The sequence below is a fragment of the Centropristis striata genome, chromosome 6 (genome assembly GCF_030273125.1).
Source record: "Centropristis striata isolate RG_2023a ecotype Rhode Island chromosome 6, C.striata_1.0, whole genome shotgun sequence".
NCBI lineage: Eukaryota > Metazoa > Chordata > Actinopteri > Perciformes > Serranidae > Centropristis > Centropristis striata.
In genome coordinates this window covers 1,697,613-1,717,557 of record NC_081522.1, presented here as the reverse complement: position 1 = coordinate 1,717,557, position 19,945 = coordinate 1,697,613, and the positions used below count along the sequence as shown (strand labels likewise).

The following is a 19,945-nucleotide window of genomic DNA, read 5'->3' as shown; positions in this document are numbered from 1 at the left end:
CAGGTTCTCTTCTGGAGTGTTGCAATGTTTTTGTACTTCCATCTATATCAGGGGTGTCAAACTCAAATACACAATGGGCCAAAATGTAAAACTTGAATAAAATCGTTGAACAAATACCTTTTAAACCTTTTAATATATACCAAACATGTTTTGCTTTAACATTAAATATGGAACCAGCTACGCTTATAAACATACAATATATAACTAAATGGTGCAGACATGCAAAATCAAATTTCAAATAAAAAACACATCAATGTCATTTATTAAATAATAAATAAATAAAAATCGTATGCCTCTTTTCTATTTGCATCCTTCTGATTTAAATATCAAAATAAAGTTTTTCAACAGGGTAATACATTTAAAAATAAAATAACAATAAATCTAGTATTAGCGGTAAATGCGCCGTATAAGGGCTTTTATAGTACAATAATAATATAATAATTTGGTATTGCCTCGCGGGCCAAATAAAATTACACTGCGGGCCAAATTTGGCCCGCGGGCCAGAGTTTGACACCCCTGATCTATACAGTCTGCCCTCTAGTGGAAATGTTCACAATTTCCGTTCACAATGCAACTGGTTTTCTATGCAAACACATGGTGAAACAGCAAATATATCTCCAGCTTTGGAGGAACTTTTACAACATAAATGTCACCCAAAGAAGTTGTGTATAGTGAGTGTTAATTGTGCTTTCAATGGCCAGCGCTGATTCCCCAAATCAAAGTGTTATTGATATGATGAGTCTGTCATGTCTCTTCTCTGACTAACAATGGAGAAAGATTCAACACCTCTGATCTCAGCACGAGTTTACCAACACAGCAACACACACTGAAGAGCTTTTAAAAAGTAGAAACTGAATACCTTGGGTTGACCAAAAGACACAAAAGGACCAAAAAAAGGAAACAAAATTACCAAAAAAGACACAAAATGACCAAAAAACACACAAAATTACCAAAAAAAAGACACAATTACCAAATAAGTAAACAAAATTATCAAAAAAGACACAAATTGACCACAAAATTATCAAAAAAAGACACAAAATGAACAAAAAAAGACACAAAATGACCAAAAAAGACACAAAATGAACAAAAAAAGACACAAAATGACCAAAAAAGACACAAAATGACTAAAAAAGACACAAAATGACCAAAGAAGACAAATTGACCACAAAATGATAAAAAAGACACAAAATGACCAAAAGACACAAAAGGACCAAAAAAAGGAAACAAAATTACCAAATAAGTAAACAAAATGACCAAAAAAGACACAAATTGACCACAAAATGACCAAAAAAAGACACAAAATGACAAAAAAAAGACACAAAATGACCAAAAAAAGACACAAAATGACTAAAAAAGACATTAAATGACCAAAAAGACTGAAACACATGAACACTTTAACACAGTGGAGACAGAGCTGACTTCCAAAATGATTTGGCGACCCCCAGAAATCATCTCGCGACCCCAATTGGGGTCACAAGTTTACCAACACAGTAACACACATGAAGAGCATTTAAAAAGTAGAAACTGAATACCTTGGGTTTGAAAACGCAGCTGATATTGATTGCGGATTCCATCTGTTTTTGAGTTTATTGCGTTCATGTTTATTTAAAAACAAAAAAAGAAGAATATCCCACTGTGGAGTGAGTAAACACAAACAGTCCTGCAGTAAAGCTTCAGAGAATGTGTGTTTAACAAGTTTCACATGTTTCACTGTATAAAAGTTGTGAGCCTCTTGACAAAAATGATAGCTTGTGTGTCACGTTTATGGCCGGAGCAGTTAGACATTATGAAAGATTAACTGGATAGAAAACAGTAGAATCATGTCTGTCTGTGTGTTTTTTTTCAGTGGGGTCGAGGCTCATTATGGAACAGGTTGTCTACACCAGTAGTTCTCAACCTTTTTGAGTCGCGACCCTAATTTAATATGTGTGTTGTCTGCGACCCCCGCTCACTGAACACAATCTCACAGTTCAGATCACCCAAAAAAGACACAAAATTACCAAAAAAGACACTCAATTACCAAAAAAGACACAAAATTACCCAAAAAAAGACACAAAATGACCAAATAAGTAAACAAAATTACCAAAAAAGACACAAATAGACCACAAAATTATCAAAAACAGACACAAAATGACCAAAAAAAAGGCACAAAATGACCAAAAAAAGGCACAAAATGACCAAAAAAAGACACAAAATGACAAAAAAAAGACACATAATGACCAAAAAGACACAAAATGACCAAAAATGACAAATTGACCACAAAATGATAAAAAAAGACACAAAAGGACCAAAAAAAGGGGAAACAAAATTACCAAAAAAGACACAAAATTACCAAATAACTAAACAAAATTACCAAAAAAGACACAAATTGACCACAAAATTATCAAAAAAAGACACAAAATTACCAAAAAAAAAGACAAAAAATGACAAAAAAAAAGACACAAAATGACCAACAAAGACAAATTGACCACAAAATGATAAAAAAGACACAAAATGACCAAAAGACACAAAAGGACCAAAAAAAGGAAACAAAATTACCAAAAAAGACACAAAATTAGCAAAAAAAAGACACAAAATTACCAAATAAGTAAACAAAATTACCAAAAAAGACACAAATTGACCACAAAATTATCAAAAAATGAAAAAAAAAAGACACAAAATGACCCAAAAAAAAGACACAAAATGACAAAAAAAAGACACAAAATGACTAAAAAAGACATTAAATTACAAAAAAGACTGAAACACATGAACACTTTAACACAGTGGAGACAGAACTGACTTCCAAAATGATTTGGTGACCCCCAGAAATCATCTCACGACCCCCAATTGGGGGCACAAGTTGACACACATGAAGAGCATTTAAAAAGTAGAAACTGAATATCTTGGGTTTGAAAACGCAGCTGATATTGATTGCGGATTCCATCTGTTTTTGAGTTTATTGCGTTCATGTTTATTTAAAAACAAAAAAAAGAGAAGCATATCCCACTCTGGAGTGGAATGGAATGCTCCAGTAACAGGCGTTAGACATCACCCAAAGTAGTTGTGTATTTTAGGTTTGAATTATGCTTTTAATGGCCAGAGCTAGTTACCTACGGTCCCCTAGTACAGCTGTTGTGTCCTTCCCATGTGTTTGTGCTTTCAGCCTGTTTTGCCTCATTTCTACTGCATAGAACTGGCACAGCTCACCTCATCTTGCTTTTTGTTTTTCCTGCAAGAAAAAAAAAGTTGTGGATAGTACCTGGTACTTCTGGTAGCACCTCAGTTTGAAGTTCAGAGCGAGCTGGGCCGACACAAGAACATGTCTCTGTCCATCCATTACATTTTTACATTACATTTTGCTTTATTCGTGAACAAACAGGCTACTGTGGGCCGTAGCTAACACCAAAACAAGCTAACCAATTCTGTCATTATCATGAACTTACCAACCGTTAGCTGGGCTCTCTCGCCTGTCAGCTCTCGGGACATCCCCAGGTCCCGCCCACCTCAAAACAACCCGTTGTCATGAGAACGACAATGACTGACAGGCTTCTCAGCCCCTTAGTGTATGTTGCGTTCATGAACATCAGGGAAATCACAGAACTATGAACGATAGGCCCAGTCTCATTGCATCCTTGTGTCTGATGCTGCCTCCTAACATGTTTTTTAGTTCAAGAATAAAAAACATCTGAATCTGAATCACATTCACTAATGCATAGCCTCCAGTATACATCTTGTTGACAGTATTCTGACGGACTGGGTGTGTTATCTGGTAACCAGTGGAGGGAGGGAGGAGGGGTGTTGTGTGAGAAAATGCAGGATGATTGAAGACCAACGGAGCAGCTGCATTCTGGATGAGCTGCAGAGGTCGGAGGGGTTTAGCAGTCATCATATGTCTTATGCCTCAGTACGTCTATATCAGCTTTATTGTTCTTATCCAGACCTGGGCATTGGGCGGCCCGCGGGCCACATCCGGCCCGTTGGCTGTCCTTGTCCGGCCCGCATGAGGTTACCCAGAAATTAGAAATCAATACAACCGCAGTGCTTTTATTTTGAAGGCGATTTTACGTATAAGTTAACCGAGTTACCTCGCTACCTTGTCAAAAACACCTTTTAAACACCTAAAAAGTTAATAAATTAACAATTAACAAGTTAATACATTCCTTGGTCACCTTGTGAATCCACCGTAAGAGCTACGAGGTGGAAAACAATAACAAACATTAGCATTAGCACTTGAGCTAACAAGCACTTTTACTATAGTTAAGACAACAAATATAGCCACTAATATATATGACAGAATAAAATAAACTTTAACAAACCTTGTGTCCTGTCAGTCAGCCACTATAGAAGCCTTTTTGATACTTTATATCAACTTTATATAAATTACTACACACTCGCTATTATTTACCGTTCGTTTTTCATTTAACCGTTCCACCTGTTACTTCCTGTCACTACCTTTCAAAATCAAAGCACCCGTTTCACACTGGACAGCACCCTTTCAAAATAAAAGCATCACAACATTGTAAAACGCCTAGAAAATGTACATATATATATACTTGATTTACTCCACATTAACAGTCTCATCATAACATGTGTTCCTATCAGTAGCAGCTCAAAACCAGATAATTTACTGTATTTCATAAAGCGATTACATTAATATTGAGCAGAATTTAGTTCAGAGTTTTGGTCCGGCCCCTGCAACCTTTGTGGTATTGGTCATGTGGCCCCTTGGGAAAATGAATTGCCTACCCCTGCTCTAATCAGTTCTTCTCTCTTTGTTTGTCTACCATTAGATGAGTTTGATGCCTACATCATTGTGTCTTTCGTCAACGCTACTCTGGTTCTCTCCATCGGGGAGACCGTGGAGGAAGTGACAGATTCTGGCTTTCTTGGAACAACGCCAACTCTCTCCTGCTCGCTGCTCGGTGAAGACGCTCTGGTGCAGGTGGGTGGAATTTTCCTTTTACTGCTTTATTTGCACCTTCAATGATACTGTAACTCAGGGGTGTCAAACTCTGGCCCGCAGTGTAATTTTATTTGGCCCGCGAGGCAATACCAAATTATATTATTATTGTAAATTAATGGCATTGATGTGTTTTTTATTTTAAATTTTTATTTTGCATGTCTGCACTATTTAGTTATATATTGTATGTTTATAAGCGTTGCTGGTTCCATATTTAATGTTAAAGCAAAACATGTTTGGTATATATTAAAAGGTTTATTTGTTCAATGTTGGCCCGCGATTTTATTCAAGTTTTACATTTTGGCCCATTGTGTATTTGAGTTTGACACCCCTGCTGTAACTTTATATCCAGCTTTGTTTACTTTACCTAAATTGTCTTTACGTAATATTTATAGAGCTGGGCGATATGGACCAAAAGTCATATCCCAATATATTTAGGCTGAATATCGATATACGATATACACCTCGATATTTTTATCTCAAAATGAGAGCAAATGTTCAGTCAAAGTCAAAGCCAAATAAAGCCAATAAAGCAGTTTTATTGAAACCGTTTATATAAGTGAACATAAATACTGTATAATAACAAGAGTACAGTATTTTTCTTTTTTTAAATCAAAGCTTCATAAAGTGCACATTTAAATAAAAATAAAAAAAAATATCTTATCTTAAAATATCCTATGAAATAAAACGGGTAAATCTTTTTCCGAAACAAATATATTTATATGAGAAAAGAATAACAAACATTCCAAAATAACTAAATATGACAAACCCTAATAAGGGCAGCATTTATATTTAAAAGAAAAAGAAAAGAACTAAATCGATTTATGCAATATGGTCTAATTCCATATCACATTTAAAAATCTATCGAAATCATTTTTATATCGATATGTCGCCCAGCCCTAAATATTTATATTGTTGAGGTTGCTGTACATGTCAGCAGAGCAACAGTCAGCTGAAGCAGTAGTTCTCAACCTTTTTGAGTCCCGACCCCCAATTTAACATGCATGTTGTCCGCGACCCCCACTCACTGAACACAATCTCACACGCACAGTTCAGATCACCCAAAAAAGACACAAAATGACCCAATAAAGGAAACAAAATTACCAAAAAAGACACAAATTGACCTCAAAATGATAAAAAAAAATTGTAAAAAATGACTAAAAAGACACAAAATGACCCCAAAAAGACACAAAATGACAAAAAAAGCACAAAATGACCCCAAAAAGAAACAAATTTACCAAAAAAGACACAAAATGACTAAAAAAAGACACAAAATTACCCAAAAAAAAGGAAACAAAAATACCAAAAAAGACACAAATTGACCAGAAAATTATCCAAAAAAGACACAAAATGATATTAAAAAAAAAGACATTAAGTGACCAAAAAGACTAAAACACATTAACACATGAACACTTTAACACAGTGGAGACAGAGTTCCAAAATGATTTGGCGACCCCCAGAAATCATCTCGCGACCACAATTGGGGTCCCGACCCCAAGGTTGAGAACAGCTGAGCTGAAGTATGCAGGATGTGTTGAATAATGAAACAATCCCCCATCCTACTACTTACTTTTTTTCATCTTATTTCTTCTTCTCTTTCCCTCCCTGCTCCTCCTACAGGTGTACCCAGATGGTATCCGTCACATCCGAGCAGACAAGCGTGTGAACGAGTGGAAGACTCCCGGTAAAAAGACGATCGTCCGCTGTGCTGTGAACCAGCGGCAGGTCGTCATTGCACTGACTGGTGGCGAGCTGGTCTACTTTGAGATGGACCCGGTGAGAAATGTTTTTTCAGCATGTCTTTGGAAATTTCAACTTCGTATTTATCAAGTCACTTACTTTGCAGATCTCAATAGAATCTCAAAGATTTTAGGGCAGTCTACTGCAGCAGACCTCAAATATAAGTCTAGAATAAAGGATAGATTGTATTTTTCACATTGGCATTTTGATACCAGTGAATAGAATGACATTGACACGTTTTAGGTTTTTAAGGTTTTTTGTGTGTCTAACTTAACACAATCTTGAAACATTGTCACCACTGTATTCAGGAAGTAATACAGCCCCTTTTTTGGAGCTTGTGGCCAGTAATAAATTTCACCTTTTTTTAAATGCTCAAACCTTGATAAAGTACACATCATCAATACATTTGTATTTAACCCTTTGATGCACAACATGGGTCTAAACTGACCCGATAGTTTTTATGTTTTTTTATGTTTTTTGTTCTTTGCAATAAATTATTTTCATCATTCAGTATTCCAGGTTTTCCTCAATTAGTTTGTTTTTGATCATCATACATCCTATTTTTAGGTTTTCCTTTATTTATTTTTGAATAAAATCCCTTTTTGTGTCACTACCCTTCTAATGTCCAACATGGGTAAAAAATATATCCATATACCCATATCCATTTTTTAGCTAAGTAGTTTGCTAAGATAACTACTAAGCTAACTTCTTGGCTACGTAGCTTGTTAAGCTAACTACTTAGCTAACTCCTTGGGTAATTATTTAGCTAAATAGCTTGCTAAGTTAACTACTTAGCTATCTTCTTGGCTAAGTAGTTAGCTTAGCAAGCTACTGAGCCAAGTAGTTAGCTATGTAATAATACAAAAACTTTTTTTCTTCATAAAGTATGAGAGGCAAAATGGAAATAATGATCTGTTGTTATCAGAAACAAGATATTTAAAGAATACTTGGAATATTCAATCATAAAATAAGTAGATGTCAAAAGATAGAACACAGAAACACACAGCAAGCATTAAATAACATGCAAAATGAATGAGGGTCATTTTTGACCCATGTTGTGTATTACAAGGGGTGTCAAGATGTTGTGCATCAAAGGGTTAAAGAAAGTGACATTTAAATGTGACTGAAATTTCTATTGAAGGCAGACTAAATCGATCTCTGACAGCATCATAAACACAGCATAGTAATCGTGTGTCTCTCTCTTTTTGTCTCTGTAGTCTGGCCAGTTGAACGAGTACACGGAGCGGAAAGAGATGTCTGCAGACGTGGTCTGTATGAGTCTGGCTAACGTTCCTCCTGGTGAGCAGCGATCACGGTTCTTGGCCGTGGGACTGGTCGACAACACCGTCCGAATCATCTCCCTGGACCCTTCGGTATGAACAGAAACACTAAACACATCAGCATGTTCAACCCTTACACATAACAATGAAATGCTCTTTGCGTTGGCCATTTCCTCCCTGAAGGGCTGGAAACAAATGATTGTCAGTTGAGTGAAATATTGTCGTACAATTGCTTCAGATTAAGTTGTTCAGTCCTTCTGGCTCTGTGGTGGTGAGCAATAAATCACCTTTTATTCTGCAGCCATCCAATCATTTCCACAACCAAATAAATATAATCATAACACAGCAGCATCTGGCTTAAAACCACAGTTATTGCAGGCATCAAGGTCATTGTTGTACTTTTAACAGAGAAACTTCAAAAACAATTATTGGTGGTAATTGATTGACATGACTTCAGTTTGACCCTACAGTCAAAACATGTGCGTTTGGTTTATTTTAAGGTCAGCAACAATAAATATCCATCAAAACTTTACCATTGCACCCATCCCTCAGGAGAGAATATCTAATTTCACTCCCTGCTTTCCCTGCTCCGAAGGATTACCAGCCACATAACCTTTGCCCTTTATATTCACCAGGGTATTATTTCAGCTCAGACACACTTCAGCTGTTTGCTATGATCAGGAATAACTAAAAGCAGTGCGAGAGGATAGGCCCGTGTGACCTTTTTAGCCAGCAGTGTTATTATTGTGACGGTTTGTTTTTGTGGTGTTTGTCGAGCCCCGCCTCCACTGTGGTTGAACGGTTGGGTGACCGTGATGAGTGGCAGCTTTTGCAATAGCTAAACTTTTTTTTTTTTTTTAAACACTCTGCAACCATGGTTGAAAAAGTGTTCTAAAGTGCCTTTAGAGTGGTGAAAACAAGAGGAGGTGCCTTACTGGCTGCCCTTTACACGTGCAAAAAATTATTTGGTGCCCTCTAGATGTTTGCTCTCATTTAGCTCTCAAAGTGCACAAAATAGATGCATTTTACTTAAAAATGTACAAATTGCTAATGCTAATATTTCATCATACAAGATGCATCAGAGCTTTTTGCGTGCTGGTGGGGCCCCATGTTGTGCAGAATGGTCCCTTTTTATTTTTTGGCCCCTGCCCTTCTAACAGTTTGAGTTCGGCACTGTATGTCATAAATGATTGATGCTGTTCCACTTCAACAATCCGACTCTTGTCGTCCATGTCTCCGACCCTCTGACACCCTTTGATTGATTGATTGATTGCTGATCTGGTGCCAAGACGTAATGTTGATGTTAAGTTGTTTTAGGCTGCATGAACAATAGTGTGACATTAGCCACTCAGTCAGAAATACGAGGGAAATAAACTCTGGTTCACAGGGAAAAAACACAGACAGACCTACCCGTTAAGCAGAGTAACTGAAGAACCTCCAAACTCATTGAATGCAGATTTTTTTCTGCCCCATCGACCAATCGATAGGTTGAAGAACAGGCATAATATCAGCTGTCTAACATTGCTTTTGGTTGTTATAGTCCTCTAAAGCAGTAGTTCTCAACCTTTTTGAGTCGCGACCCCTGATTTAACATGCATGTTGTCCGTGACCCCCACTCACTGAACAGAATCTCACACGCACAGTTCAGATCACCCAAAAAAGAAACAAAATGACCAAAAAAAGGAAACAAAACTACCAGAAAAGACACAAAATGACCAAAAAAGCCGCAAATTGACCACAAAATGACCAAAAAAGACACAAAATGACCACAAAATGACCAAAAAAGACACAAATTGACCACAAAATGATAACAAAAAAGACACAAAATTACCAGAAAAGACACAAAATGACCAGAAAAAGACACAAAATGACCAAAAAAACCCACAAAATGACCTAAAAAGACACAAAATGACCAAAAAAGGAAACCAAATTACCAAAAAAAGACACAAATTGACCACAAAATGATAAAAAAAGACACAAATTGACCACAAAATTACCAGAAAAGACACAAAATGACCAGAAAAAGACACAAAATGACCAAAAAAAAGACACAAAATGACCAAAAAAACCCACAAAATGACCTAAAAAGACACAAAATTACCAAAAAAAGACACAAATTGACCACAAAATGATAAAAAAGACACAAATTGACCACAAAATGATCAAAAAAGACACAAAATGACCAAAAAAGACACAAAATTACCAAAAAAGACACAAAATTACCACAAAAAAGACACAAAATTACCAAAAAAGACACAAAATTACCAAAAAAAGACACAAAATGACAAAAAAGACACAAATTGACCACAAAATGATAAAAAAAGACACAAATTGACCACAAAATGATCAAAAAAGACACAAAATGACCAGAAAAGACACACAATGACCAAAAAAAGACACAAAATGACCAAAAAAAGACACAAAATGACAAAAAAAAGGAAACCAAATTACCAAAAAAGACACGAAATGAAAAAAAAAGACACAAAATTACCTAAAAAGACACAAAATGAACAAAAAAAGACATTAAGTGACCAAAAAGACTAAAACAAATGATTTGGCGACCCCCAGAAATCATCTCGCGACCCCAATTGGGGTCCCGACCCCAAGGTTGAGAATAGCTGCTGTAAAGGAAGAGAACCTCTTTTATCTACATATTCATGTGTGTGCACTTTGTTGAAGCTGCTCTTTGTGTTTATGCTGGCGACCTCCTGGATGTGGAAACATTCTCAACCCTCTCTTTGAATCTTTGTCCTGCTCAGGACTGTTTACAGCCGCTGAGTATGCAGGCGCTGCCGGCCCAGCCAGAGAGCCTGTGTATCGTGGAGATGGGAGGGGTGGAGAAACAGGATGAACTTGGAGAGAAGGGAACCATCGGCTTCCTCTACCTCAACATAGGGCTTCAGGTATTCTTACTTTTGCCCACACACTTACAGAAATGTTACACACTTACACTACTGGTCAAAAGTTTTAGAACACACCAACTTTTCCAGAATTGAATTGAAAATGATGCAGTTTAATGTCTCAGTGTACTCTGAAATTAATGCACATTTGCAACATTTAAAATTCTTTATTGAGCATGATAGTGTTTTGAAAGTAAAAAAAAGATTCAAGATCACATTTTATGTTGGACTAAAGGACTAAAAAAAGACACAAAATTACCAAAAAAAGACACAAAATGACCAAAAAGACACAAAATGACCAAAAAAAGACACAAAATGACAAAAAAAGACACCAAAAGACTTGAAAAAGACACTAAAAGACACAAAATTACAAAAAAAAGACACAAATTTACCAAAAAAAGACACACAATTACCAAAAAAAGACACAAAATTACCAAAAAAAGACACAAAATGACAAAAAAAGACACCAAAAGACTTGAAAAAGACACTAAAAGACACAAAATTACCAAAAAAAGACACAAAATGACAAAAAAAAGACACCAAAAGACTTAAAAAAGACACAAAATGACTTACAAAGACATGAAAAGAATTAAAAAATGGACAAAATAGCCCAAGACTCCATAGAGTTAATTTGTTAACCCATTTCTTGTTCCCTGAAAAAGGCCTACTTGTATAATTCTGAAATGTACATTATTTTTCAGTTTTGGTTAAGCTTACCTTTTTTTATTTACCTCTGGCAGTTCACCACTTACCTTTGTACCCTTTCAAGCTGTTCATTTGACTTGAACTGCTTGATTTTCAATAAAAAAAATGGAAAAATGGGGGTGTTCTAAAACTTTTGACCGGTAGTGTAGATAAAACAGTCGTAGCAACACTAAATGTTCATATCGGCCCAGATTGTGCTTGTGTTTGTGCTAGATCCAAGAAGAAAAACCACGAATAATAATGCATATTAATAGTAAAGGCTTCTGTAAGACAAGCATGATTGGTCACATCAGTGCAGAAACATCTGTTTTGTAGGTCGTCCGATAATTTGTGTGTGTGTTTCATCCCCGTCCCCAGAATGGAGTGCTCCTGAGGACGGTCCTGGACCCAGTAACAGGTGACCTGTCAGACACCAGAACACGGTACCTGGGCTCCCGACCCGTCAAACTCTTCAGAGTCAGGATGCAGGGACAGGAAGCGGTACGTGACTCAAACATTTGCAACCAAAACACACAAGAAACATGCTAATAATGCTACGATAACGTAGTAGGTGCCTTCATGCCTCCATTATTGAAAAAGTGCGCTAAAGTGCCTGTAGAGTGGTGAAAACAAGAGGAGGTGCCTTATTGGCTGCCCTTTACACGTGCAAAAAATTATTTGGTGCCCTCTAGATGTTTGCTGTCATTTAGGTCTCAAAGTGCACAAAATAGATGCATTTTACTTAAAAATTTACAAATTTTCTCCCGGGGGGGCATGCCCCGGGACCCCCCAAGATGGTGTGGTTCGATACTTTTAATTGTCAGTACCATATCATTAATGACTTTGATCTGGATCTCCTTTTAACTTGATGCTAATATTTCATGCATGATGCATCAGAGCTTACGTGCCTAGATGTAATGTTGATGTGAAGTTGTTTTAGGCTGCATGAATTGCGTATTGTTTTATTTTGAAAGGATTCTGTATTTTCATCTAGTTAACAAGAATGACCTCTTTTCACTCTTTTCCGGCGCCCTGCCAGATTGGCTCGGGGTCCTTCGTCTGCCGCTGATTACGACACGGCGACTCCGACAAACTAAGTAGCTTTCGACACAAATACACACAGACAAGTGAAAAATAGCTTAAAGTATCTGAAGGACCCCGAGCCGATCTGGTAGTACACCTGCCTCCAGCTTCTCCTGCTGGAGCCCGCCGCTCCTGGCGGACCGGTCATAGAGCCCAGAGAGTTAAAGTTGGTGGACTGTAACCTGTAACATCCATAGATTTAGGAGGTAACCTAGTGGCCGTTAGCTGGAAAAATCCATAGATTAGCCGCACCGTTATATAAGCCGCAGAATCGAAAAATTGGGAAAAAGGCGCGGCTTATAGTCCAAAAATTACGGTAATCGTTATTAAAAACGAATCGTTATTTTACTGTAGAACACAATTAATTCACCAGTGTGTAAACCTTTTTATTTCCATACATTTACAGCTTCTCTTTGAAAGAACGATAGTAAAATCTATTCCTTGTCAAATGAGAACTTCCTGATTAGCAGTCGTAGCTTGTTGCTATTGCTAAAAATAGTCAAATTTGTACAGAATCTCAAACTACAAACATTATTAAGCACAAATAAACAAGTTTTAACCATAAAATCTGATCAGCTTTTGTACCTGGTCCACTTTTTTTCTGGGGATAAGCTGCTGATTGACTTTACCAAGATGCTGCCATCTGATTTTTACACTCCTTGATGTATTTTCTAGAGTGTGTACTACTGAGGACAACATGTTATAGATAAGCAGAATGAAGTATAAAGTCCAGCAAACCTAAAATGTAATGTCCACATATGAGGACGCAGGTTCTCAGGAGGTTAAGGAATGTGCGTTCTTGTCTTTCAGAAGATCTAATAATCATTCTGTCAATCTGAAATTGTCTTCTCCGTCTCCTCTGACAGGTGCTTGCCATGTCCAGTCGTTCCTGGCTCAGCTACTCGTACCAGTCTCGCTTCCACCTGACCCCGCTGTCCTACGAGACCCTGGAGTACGCCTCTGGCTTCGCCTCGGAGCAGTGTCCCGAAGGCATCGTGGCCATTTCCACCAACACACTGAGGTATGGATACACCAAGGGGACACTTAGACATGTTTGAATAAACCATAGGTAGCCTTATTTTCTCATGCCAACTAGGGCCCCGTTTACATGATGACGGTCTGAACATAAGACGCAAAAGTGGCGTCGCGTCTTCACTCTTTATTCCTCGTTTAGACGAGCGTTTTCAGGAGGAAATCTGCTGCATACGGTGACGCAAAAGTGTGTGAAATTGGATTGTATGCAGCCAGGCGGCATCACTTAAAGCCATAAGAGCATCTTTGGGCATGCAGAAGTTTTCACGCCACACATTTTCATCAGCTACTCCTTCCACAAAGTTCTCCACCATCACTAGATCTCCCAGGTCTCGTTCACAGCCGTCTGGCTCCTCCCACCAATCGCTGCATCCAGAATGTGATGGAGGTAATTCCAGATCCTTCTCTGTTCACTAATACTATCTGTACATATCCTGGACATTTGGTGGAAAGACTCCTGTAAGTTTATTAGAGCTGCCAGAGCAGCTTGAAGGTCCCACCATGGAAATAATCCCACGTTTCTTTATTTCCTGTCCTGGAGCATGTATGTGACGTAAACACATACGTGACGTGAGCAGATCAGATCAGAGTTTTGTGTCTTGTCAGTGTAGACGACACGCTACGGAGGAGAGGATTCAACTTTTCCACTTTGGAGGGTGGTTTCAGATTTTTGCGTTTTTAAGCCCCAAAAACGCCGTCACCGTCTAAACGAAAGGCACTTCCCATAAAATATTTTGTCGTTTTTACCCGCAAGCATCCTCGTGTAAACGGGGCCTAGATTTCTAAAATGTTTGGGAAGGACACAGAAAGTCTGGTATATAGAATGAAAGCCTTGTTCATCCAAAAGACACAGCTGGCTCTCTGCCTTCTTTAGCTTCAGGAAATGAATGTGTGTTTCTGCTCATGGTGGTAAAACCATTTCAACTGCACACCCTGCAGCCTTTACTCTGTGTCACATCAGAGTAAACGATGAGAACATCAGGTACAAACCCAGATTCTAAAAAGTTTGGGTGCTATCCACATAAAAAACAGAATGCATCAATTCAGATTTCAGTGTTTTTAGAGTGACATTTATCATTTTGAACAAAATTATACTTTCTTTGTACAGCTTTCTATTGAATAGATTTTTAAAAAAAAAGATGAGCAAATGATCACGTTCTGTTTTATTTATGTTTAAGGCAATGTCCATACTTTCTTGGAATTTGGGTTGTATATAATGAATTCACCGCATTCCCTGATAAAGCACTACACCTCCATCTAGTGGTCTGTCAGAAACGGGAATCCTAGGTTGACCTGTCAGTTAAAAGTATGCATGGACCAAAAAAATTCTCACCAGTCACTGTGGCTAGTGGTTCTCCAGTTACTAGCTACTCAGCATTTAAGCTAGCCACAGTTTAGTTGTTGGGAAATTAGGTTTTATTTGAATAAAGTGCTGTATATTGACTTTTAACAACTAGGTTTACAACCCTTTAAGTGTAAAATTGAACTAAATGCACCAAATAATCTCCTTCTGTATGAAAACATGCAACTGGTTAAGATGCAGACAAAGACATGGGAAGTTGTTTTTGGGTAAGTGGTGCAGCATGTAGGAGACTGATGAAATATTATAGTTATTATAGTTAACGAAAACTAACGAATAACGAAAACTAGAATTGAAAAAACATTTTCGTTAACTGAAATAAAAATAAAAACTAGAGTTTTTAAAAAAACAATAACTAACTGAAACTGTATTGTGAGGTTACAAAACTAACTAAAATTATAGTGAAAATGTCCTTAGTTTTCGTTTTTGTCAACTTTTTTCATTCATAATTCAGTGTTTCTATTTGAACATTCACGTTCTGTTTCGTTTATGTTTAAGACAATGTCCATACTTTCATGGAATTTGGGTTGTATATAATGAATTCACCGCATTCCCTGATAAAGCACTACACCTCCATCTAGTGGCCTGTCAGAAACAGAGATCCTAGGTTGACCTGTCAGTTAAAAGTATGCATGGACCAAAAAAATTCTCACCAGTCACTGTGGCTATTGGTTTCCCAGTTACTAGCTACTCAGCATTTAAGCTAGCCACAGTTTAGTTGTTGGGAAATTAGGTTTTATTTGAATAAAGTGCTGTATATTGACTTTTAACAACTAGGTTTACAACCCTTTAAGTGTAAAATTGAACTAAATGCACCAAATAATCTCCTTCTGTATGAAAACATGCAACTGGTTAAGATGCAGACAAAGACATGGGAAGTTGTTTTTGGGTAAGTGGTGCAGGATGTAGAAGACTGATGAAATATTGAAGTCCATTATCAGTAATCCCTTCTCTGCTGGGAGAGCTCAGCTGCAGCCCTCAGGTTCCACATGATTTGTAACCATCCTCTCTCTCCTCTCCTCTGTCTGACAGAATCTTGGCTCTGGAGAAATTAGGGGCCGTCTTCAACCAGGTGGCCTTCCCTCTGCAGTACACCCCCAGGAAATTTGTAATCCACCCAGAGACCAACAATCTCATTTTGATTGAGACGGACCACAATGCCTACACCGAGGCAACCAAAGCCCAGAGAAAGCAACAAATGGCCGAGGTATGAAGTGCAATGTCAAGTCAAAGTTTATTTACAGAGCACATATAAAGTGCTGTACAGTTATTAAAATAGGATAAAATCATACACAAATCATTACCAATAAAAACAATGAAAGCAATAAAATATTTTTAAAAAGTAACACAATAAAATAGTAATAAAAACTCAATCCAAACAGAGTTAGATATAGAAAAGAAAAATAAAAGAGTAAAAAAAGTAAAAGAAAGCCAATGATTCTTGCCTAGCTGGGACTGAACGCCAAGGAGAATAAATAGGTTTTTAATAATGAATGAATGCTTTATTTCGAAAAAAAGACAACAAAATAAAATCATGTTTTTACAAAAGAATCCACCAGACAGCAACCGAAAAAGGAACAGGCTGAAGCCCCACTAAAGGCTTATTTTTGCCTCTCCTGTACCATCTACATGCATATACATTACATTATATACATTACATTATGTTTTAAAGTGCTCAACAGACAGCTCTGACCTGGAGAGGTCGGCTGGTCCACAGCTTTGGAGCCGCCACAGAGAAGACTCTGTCCCCACGAGGACAGAGTCTGGACCGCGGTACGACCAGGAGCAGCTGGTTAGACGACCTGAGTGCTCTGGAAGTAATGTTTTTTTTATTTTTTATTTAACCTTTATTTAACCAGGGAATATCCCATTGAGATTAAGAACCTCTTTTTCAAGGGAGCCCTGGCCAAGAGGCAGCAAACACAGAATACAGTTACACATTTACATAACACACAGACCTTAAACACGTCATAAGACCTGAGCTTCAGATTAGCTTCAGCAAGATGAGAGGCCTCAGTCCATGTGGATCAGTTCATTAAAAATAACAGGGTAGATGGCCCATAGAGGCAAAAACTTATAAGCTGATACTTAGAAACAGTTTCTGAAATAAGTGCACTATTAAGTGCATTAAAAGTGCACTAAAAATCCTTAAAAAAAGAGTTAAACTAGACAGACATGGAGACAGACAAAAGGACCTGCTGCCATCTTGGATTCTTGATTGAAAGCAAAACTCTGCTCCTGCTCCCTGACAGTCTGTTGGCTGGTTCTAGATTATTTTTTCCAGGTTAAAGCTTAAGAAAAGACTTGATCGTGGATAACAGACATATTTTTTTTTTTTACCTTTCATATGTTCCTTTGGAGAGAGGTCAACCTTTCAGATTCCTGGGGAGCATGTTTGGTCTTTCCACTGATCACCTTCCCCAAAAACGCACGTCTTTAAGAAAGCCACACTGCAAAAAAGGTGTCTAAAAACAAGATAAAAACACTGAATCTGAGGGAAATGATCTCGCTGCATGGACAGATAATTTCACTTGACAAGATTTCTTAAATTAAGATGATTAAATGTAGAAATAAGCATGTTGAACGCTTAAAATAAGAAATGAAATCTTAAAACAAGATAAATTAAAGCTGCAAGCTGCAGAGTGCACTGACTGTTTGTTTTTTTATCAAGATAAAAAAAACTTTAGATTAAGACGTGTTAGATAATTTATCTTGTTTTAAATGTTAATTTCTTATTTTAAGCGTTCAACGTGCTTATTTCTAGATTTAATAATCTTAATTTAATAAATCTTGTCAAGGTAAATTATCTGTCCATGCAGCAAGATCATTTCCCTCAGATTTACTGTTTTTATCTGGTTTTTAGACACCTTTTTTACAGTGCAGACTACACACGGTAATGAGAAATGGCTTAGTTTTGATTTTTGCTGTAAATCCAGACCATTTAGAGTGCAGAGACCACACAGGCTGGGCATAGTTTATTGGACATGTCTGTTATTTTATGGAGATTGATTGTGTCCAGAGGAGGGCTAGGTTAGGTTTGGACAAGGGTCAGTTTTTTTCAACACTGTTCATTGGGGTATTAAGTTAACAGAAGCGAGAAAGAGACACTGACCAGTGTTTGGATTTCTTTTTGGGTGTTTTATTAAAAAGCTGATTTAGAAATCTTCTTTTTTTGGCTTCTGATATATAAATCTGTGTGAGTCGTGCTCTTGTTTTATACTGAAACTAAGAGTTCAAACAGATCTGCAGAGTTTGTTAACAAGGCTGTAGGAGAATCCGACACCTCAGTAAGAAAAAAAGAAATTACTCAAAACAAAGGAAATTGGACACAGAAGTTAATTATTTTAGCAATATCAATACCAAATCAGTGGGGACATAGTGTGGTTTAAATGTTGTGTAATAAATAGTTTTGCCCTTCACAGATAAACATAGAGTATCGGTTTACTTTGCAAATTAATGCATTAGTGACTTTTCTTTATTCTCATGCTGCTGCCTCAAGGTTTTCTCTTGATCACAGGAGATAATAAATATTGTTCTTATCACTGGGTACTAAATGAAAAATTAGGCTGTTCTCACTAGGAGGAAGAAGATAACTGCATTCTCTCAAATGTTTTTATAAAGGGCTCCTGCAGAAGTTGCTCCCTTTGGTCTTCAAATATAATACCTCTTCTCACCGGAACAGATCTCAGGACTGTTGTGTCAGTTAATTAATTCATTTTTCAAATGGTGTGAATAGCGTGGCATCAGTTAAAAAGTCCATTTTGAAATATTAGAGATAAAATTACATTTAGATCCAAAAATATTCCTATTGGGTATCTACCCAGCTAATTGTAACATAAGAAAGAAGCATCGATTATTTTTAGATATAGGCCTGTTGTTGGCCAAAAGAGTCATTGCAATAGCTTTGAAAGAGGTGGATAGACCAAGGATAGGTGAATGGCTTTCTGAATTAGCAGCAACTCTGCCCTTACAAAAGATCACATATGCAATGAAGGGTAAACAACATATTTGTGATAACATCTGGGGCCCCTTTAGAATTTTTCTTTCGAATAAAGACTCGTCAGGTTTGGTGGAAACACCTGGGGATGACTCATAAGTAGCCCTCTGCAGCCCATTTTTGAAAAATGTTTGTCTGGTGTTGACTGACCACTTTCTAATTTATGTGTTTATACATTTATATGCAATGTATGGTTGGTTTTGTATTTATTCTCCCCCATCTGTACTCTTATTTCTATTATGTATTTTATTATTTATTTTAATTTACTTATGTAGTATCATGTCGTTTTTTTTATTTATTTTTTTATTTAATTTTATTTTTATTATTTTATTGAGTATTTAAGTTTCCTCCTTTTGTTTGTGATTTATATTTACTATTTGTGTTTTACATGGTTTGGGGCTTATGTTCGGAGTCCCAGTAGTTATACACTACCGGTCAAAAGTTTTAGAACACACCAACTTTTCCAGAATTTAATTAAAAATTATGCCGTTTAATGTCTCAGTGTACTCTGAAATGATTCCACATTTGCAACATTTAAAATTCTTGATTGAGCATGATAGTGTTTTGAAAGTAAAAAAAAGATTCAAAATCACATTTTATGTTGGACTAAAGGACTAAAAAAAGACACAAAATGACAAAAAAAGACACAAAATGACCAAAAAAAGACACAAAATGACAAAAAAGACACCAAAAGACACAAAATGACCAAAAAAGACATGAAAAGAATTCAAAAATGGACAAAATAGCCCAAGACTCCATAGAGTTAAGTTGTTAACCCATTTCTTCTTCCCTGAAAAAGGCCTACTTGTATAATTCTGAAATGTACATTATTTTTCAGTTTTGGTTAAGCTTACCTTTTTTTATTTACCTCTGGCAGTTCACCACTTACCTTTGTACCCTTTCAAGCTGTTCATTTGACTTGAACTGCTT

General features: G+C 36.9%; 1 protein-coding gene across 1 annotated transcript in view; it reads left to right on the top strand.

The window, feature by feature from the left end:
• The window catches only part of sf3b3 (splicing factor 3b, subunit 3), a 64,758-nt gene that overhangs the window by 17,925 nt on the left and 26,888 nt on the right, over positions 1–19,945 (top strand). Inside the window, exons 13-19 of the mRNA XM_059334467.1 lie at positions 4,770–4,921; positions 6,560–6,715; positions 7,897–8,052; positions 10,719–10,862; positions 11,922–12,044; positions 13,493–13,647; positions 16,051–16,225. Of these exons, the coding sequence (XP_059190450.1) occupies positions 4,770–4,921; positions 6,560–6,715; positions 7,897–8,052; positions 10,719–10,862; positions 11,922–12,044; positions 13,493–13,647; positions 16,051–16,225 (1,061 nt within the window). The remainder of the gene's footprint in view (positions 1–4,769; positions 4,922–6,559; positions 6,716–7,896; positions 8,053–10,718; positions 10,863–11,921; positions 12,045–13,492; positions 13,648–16,050; positions 16,226–19,945) is intronic.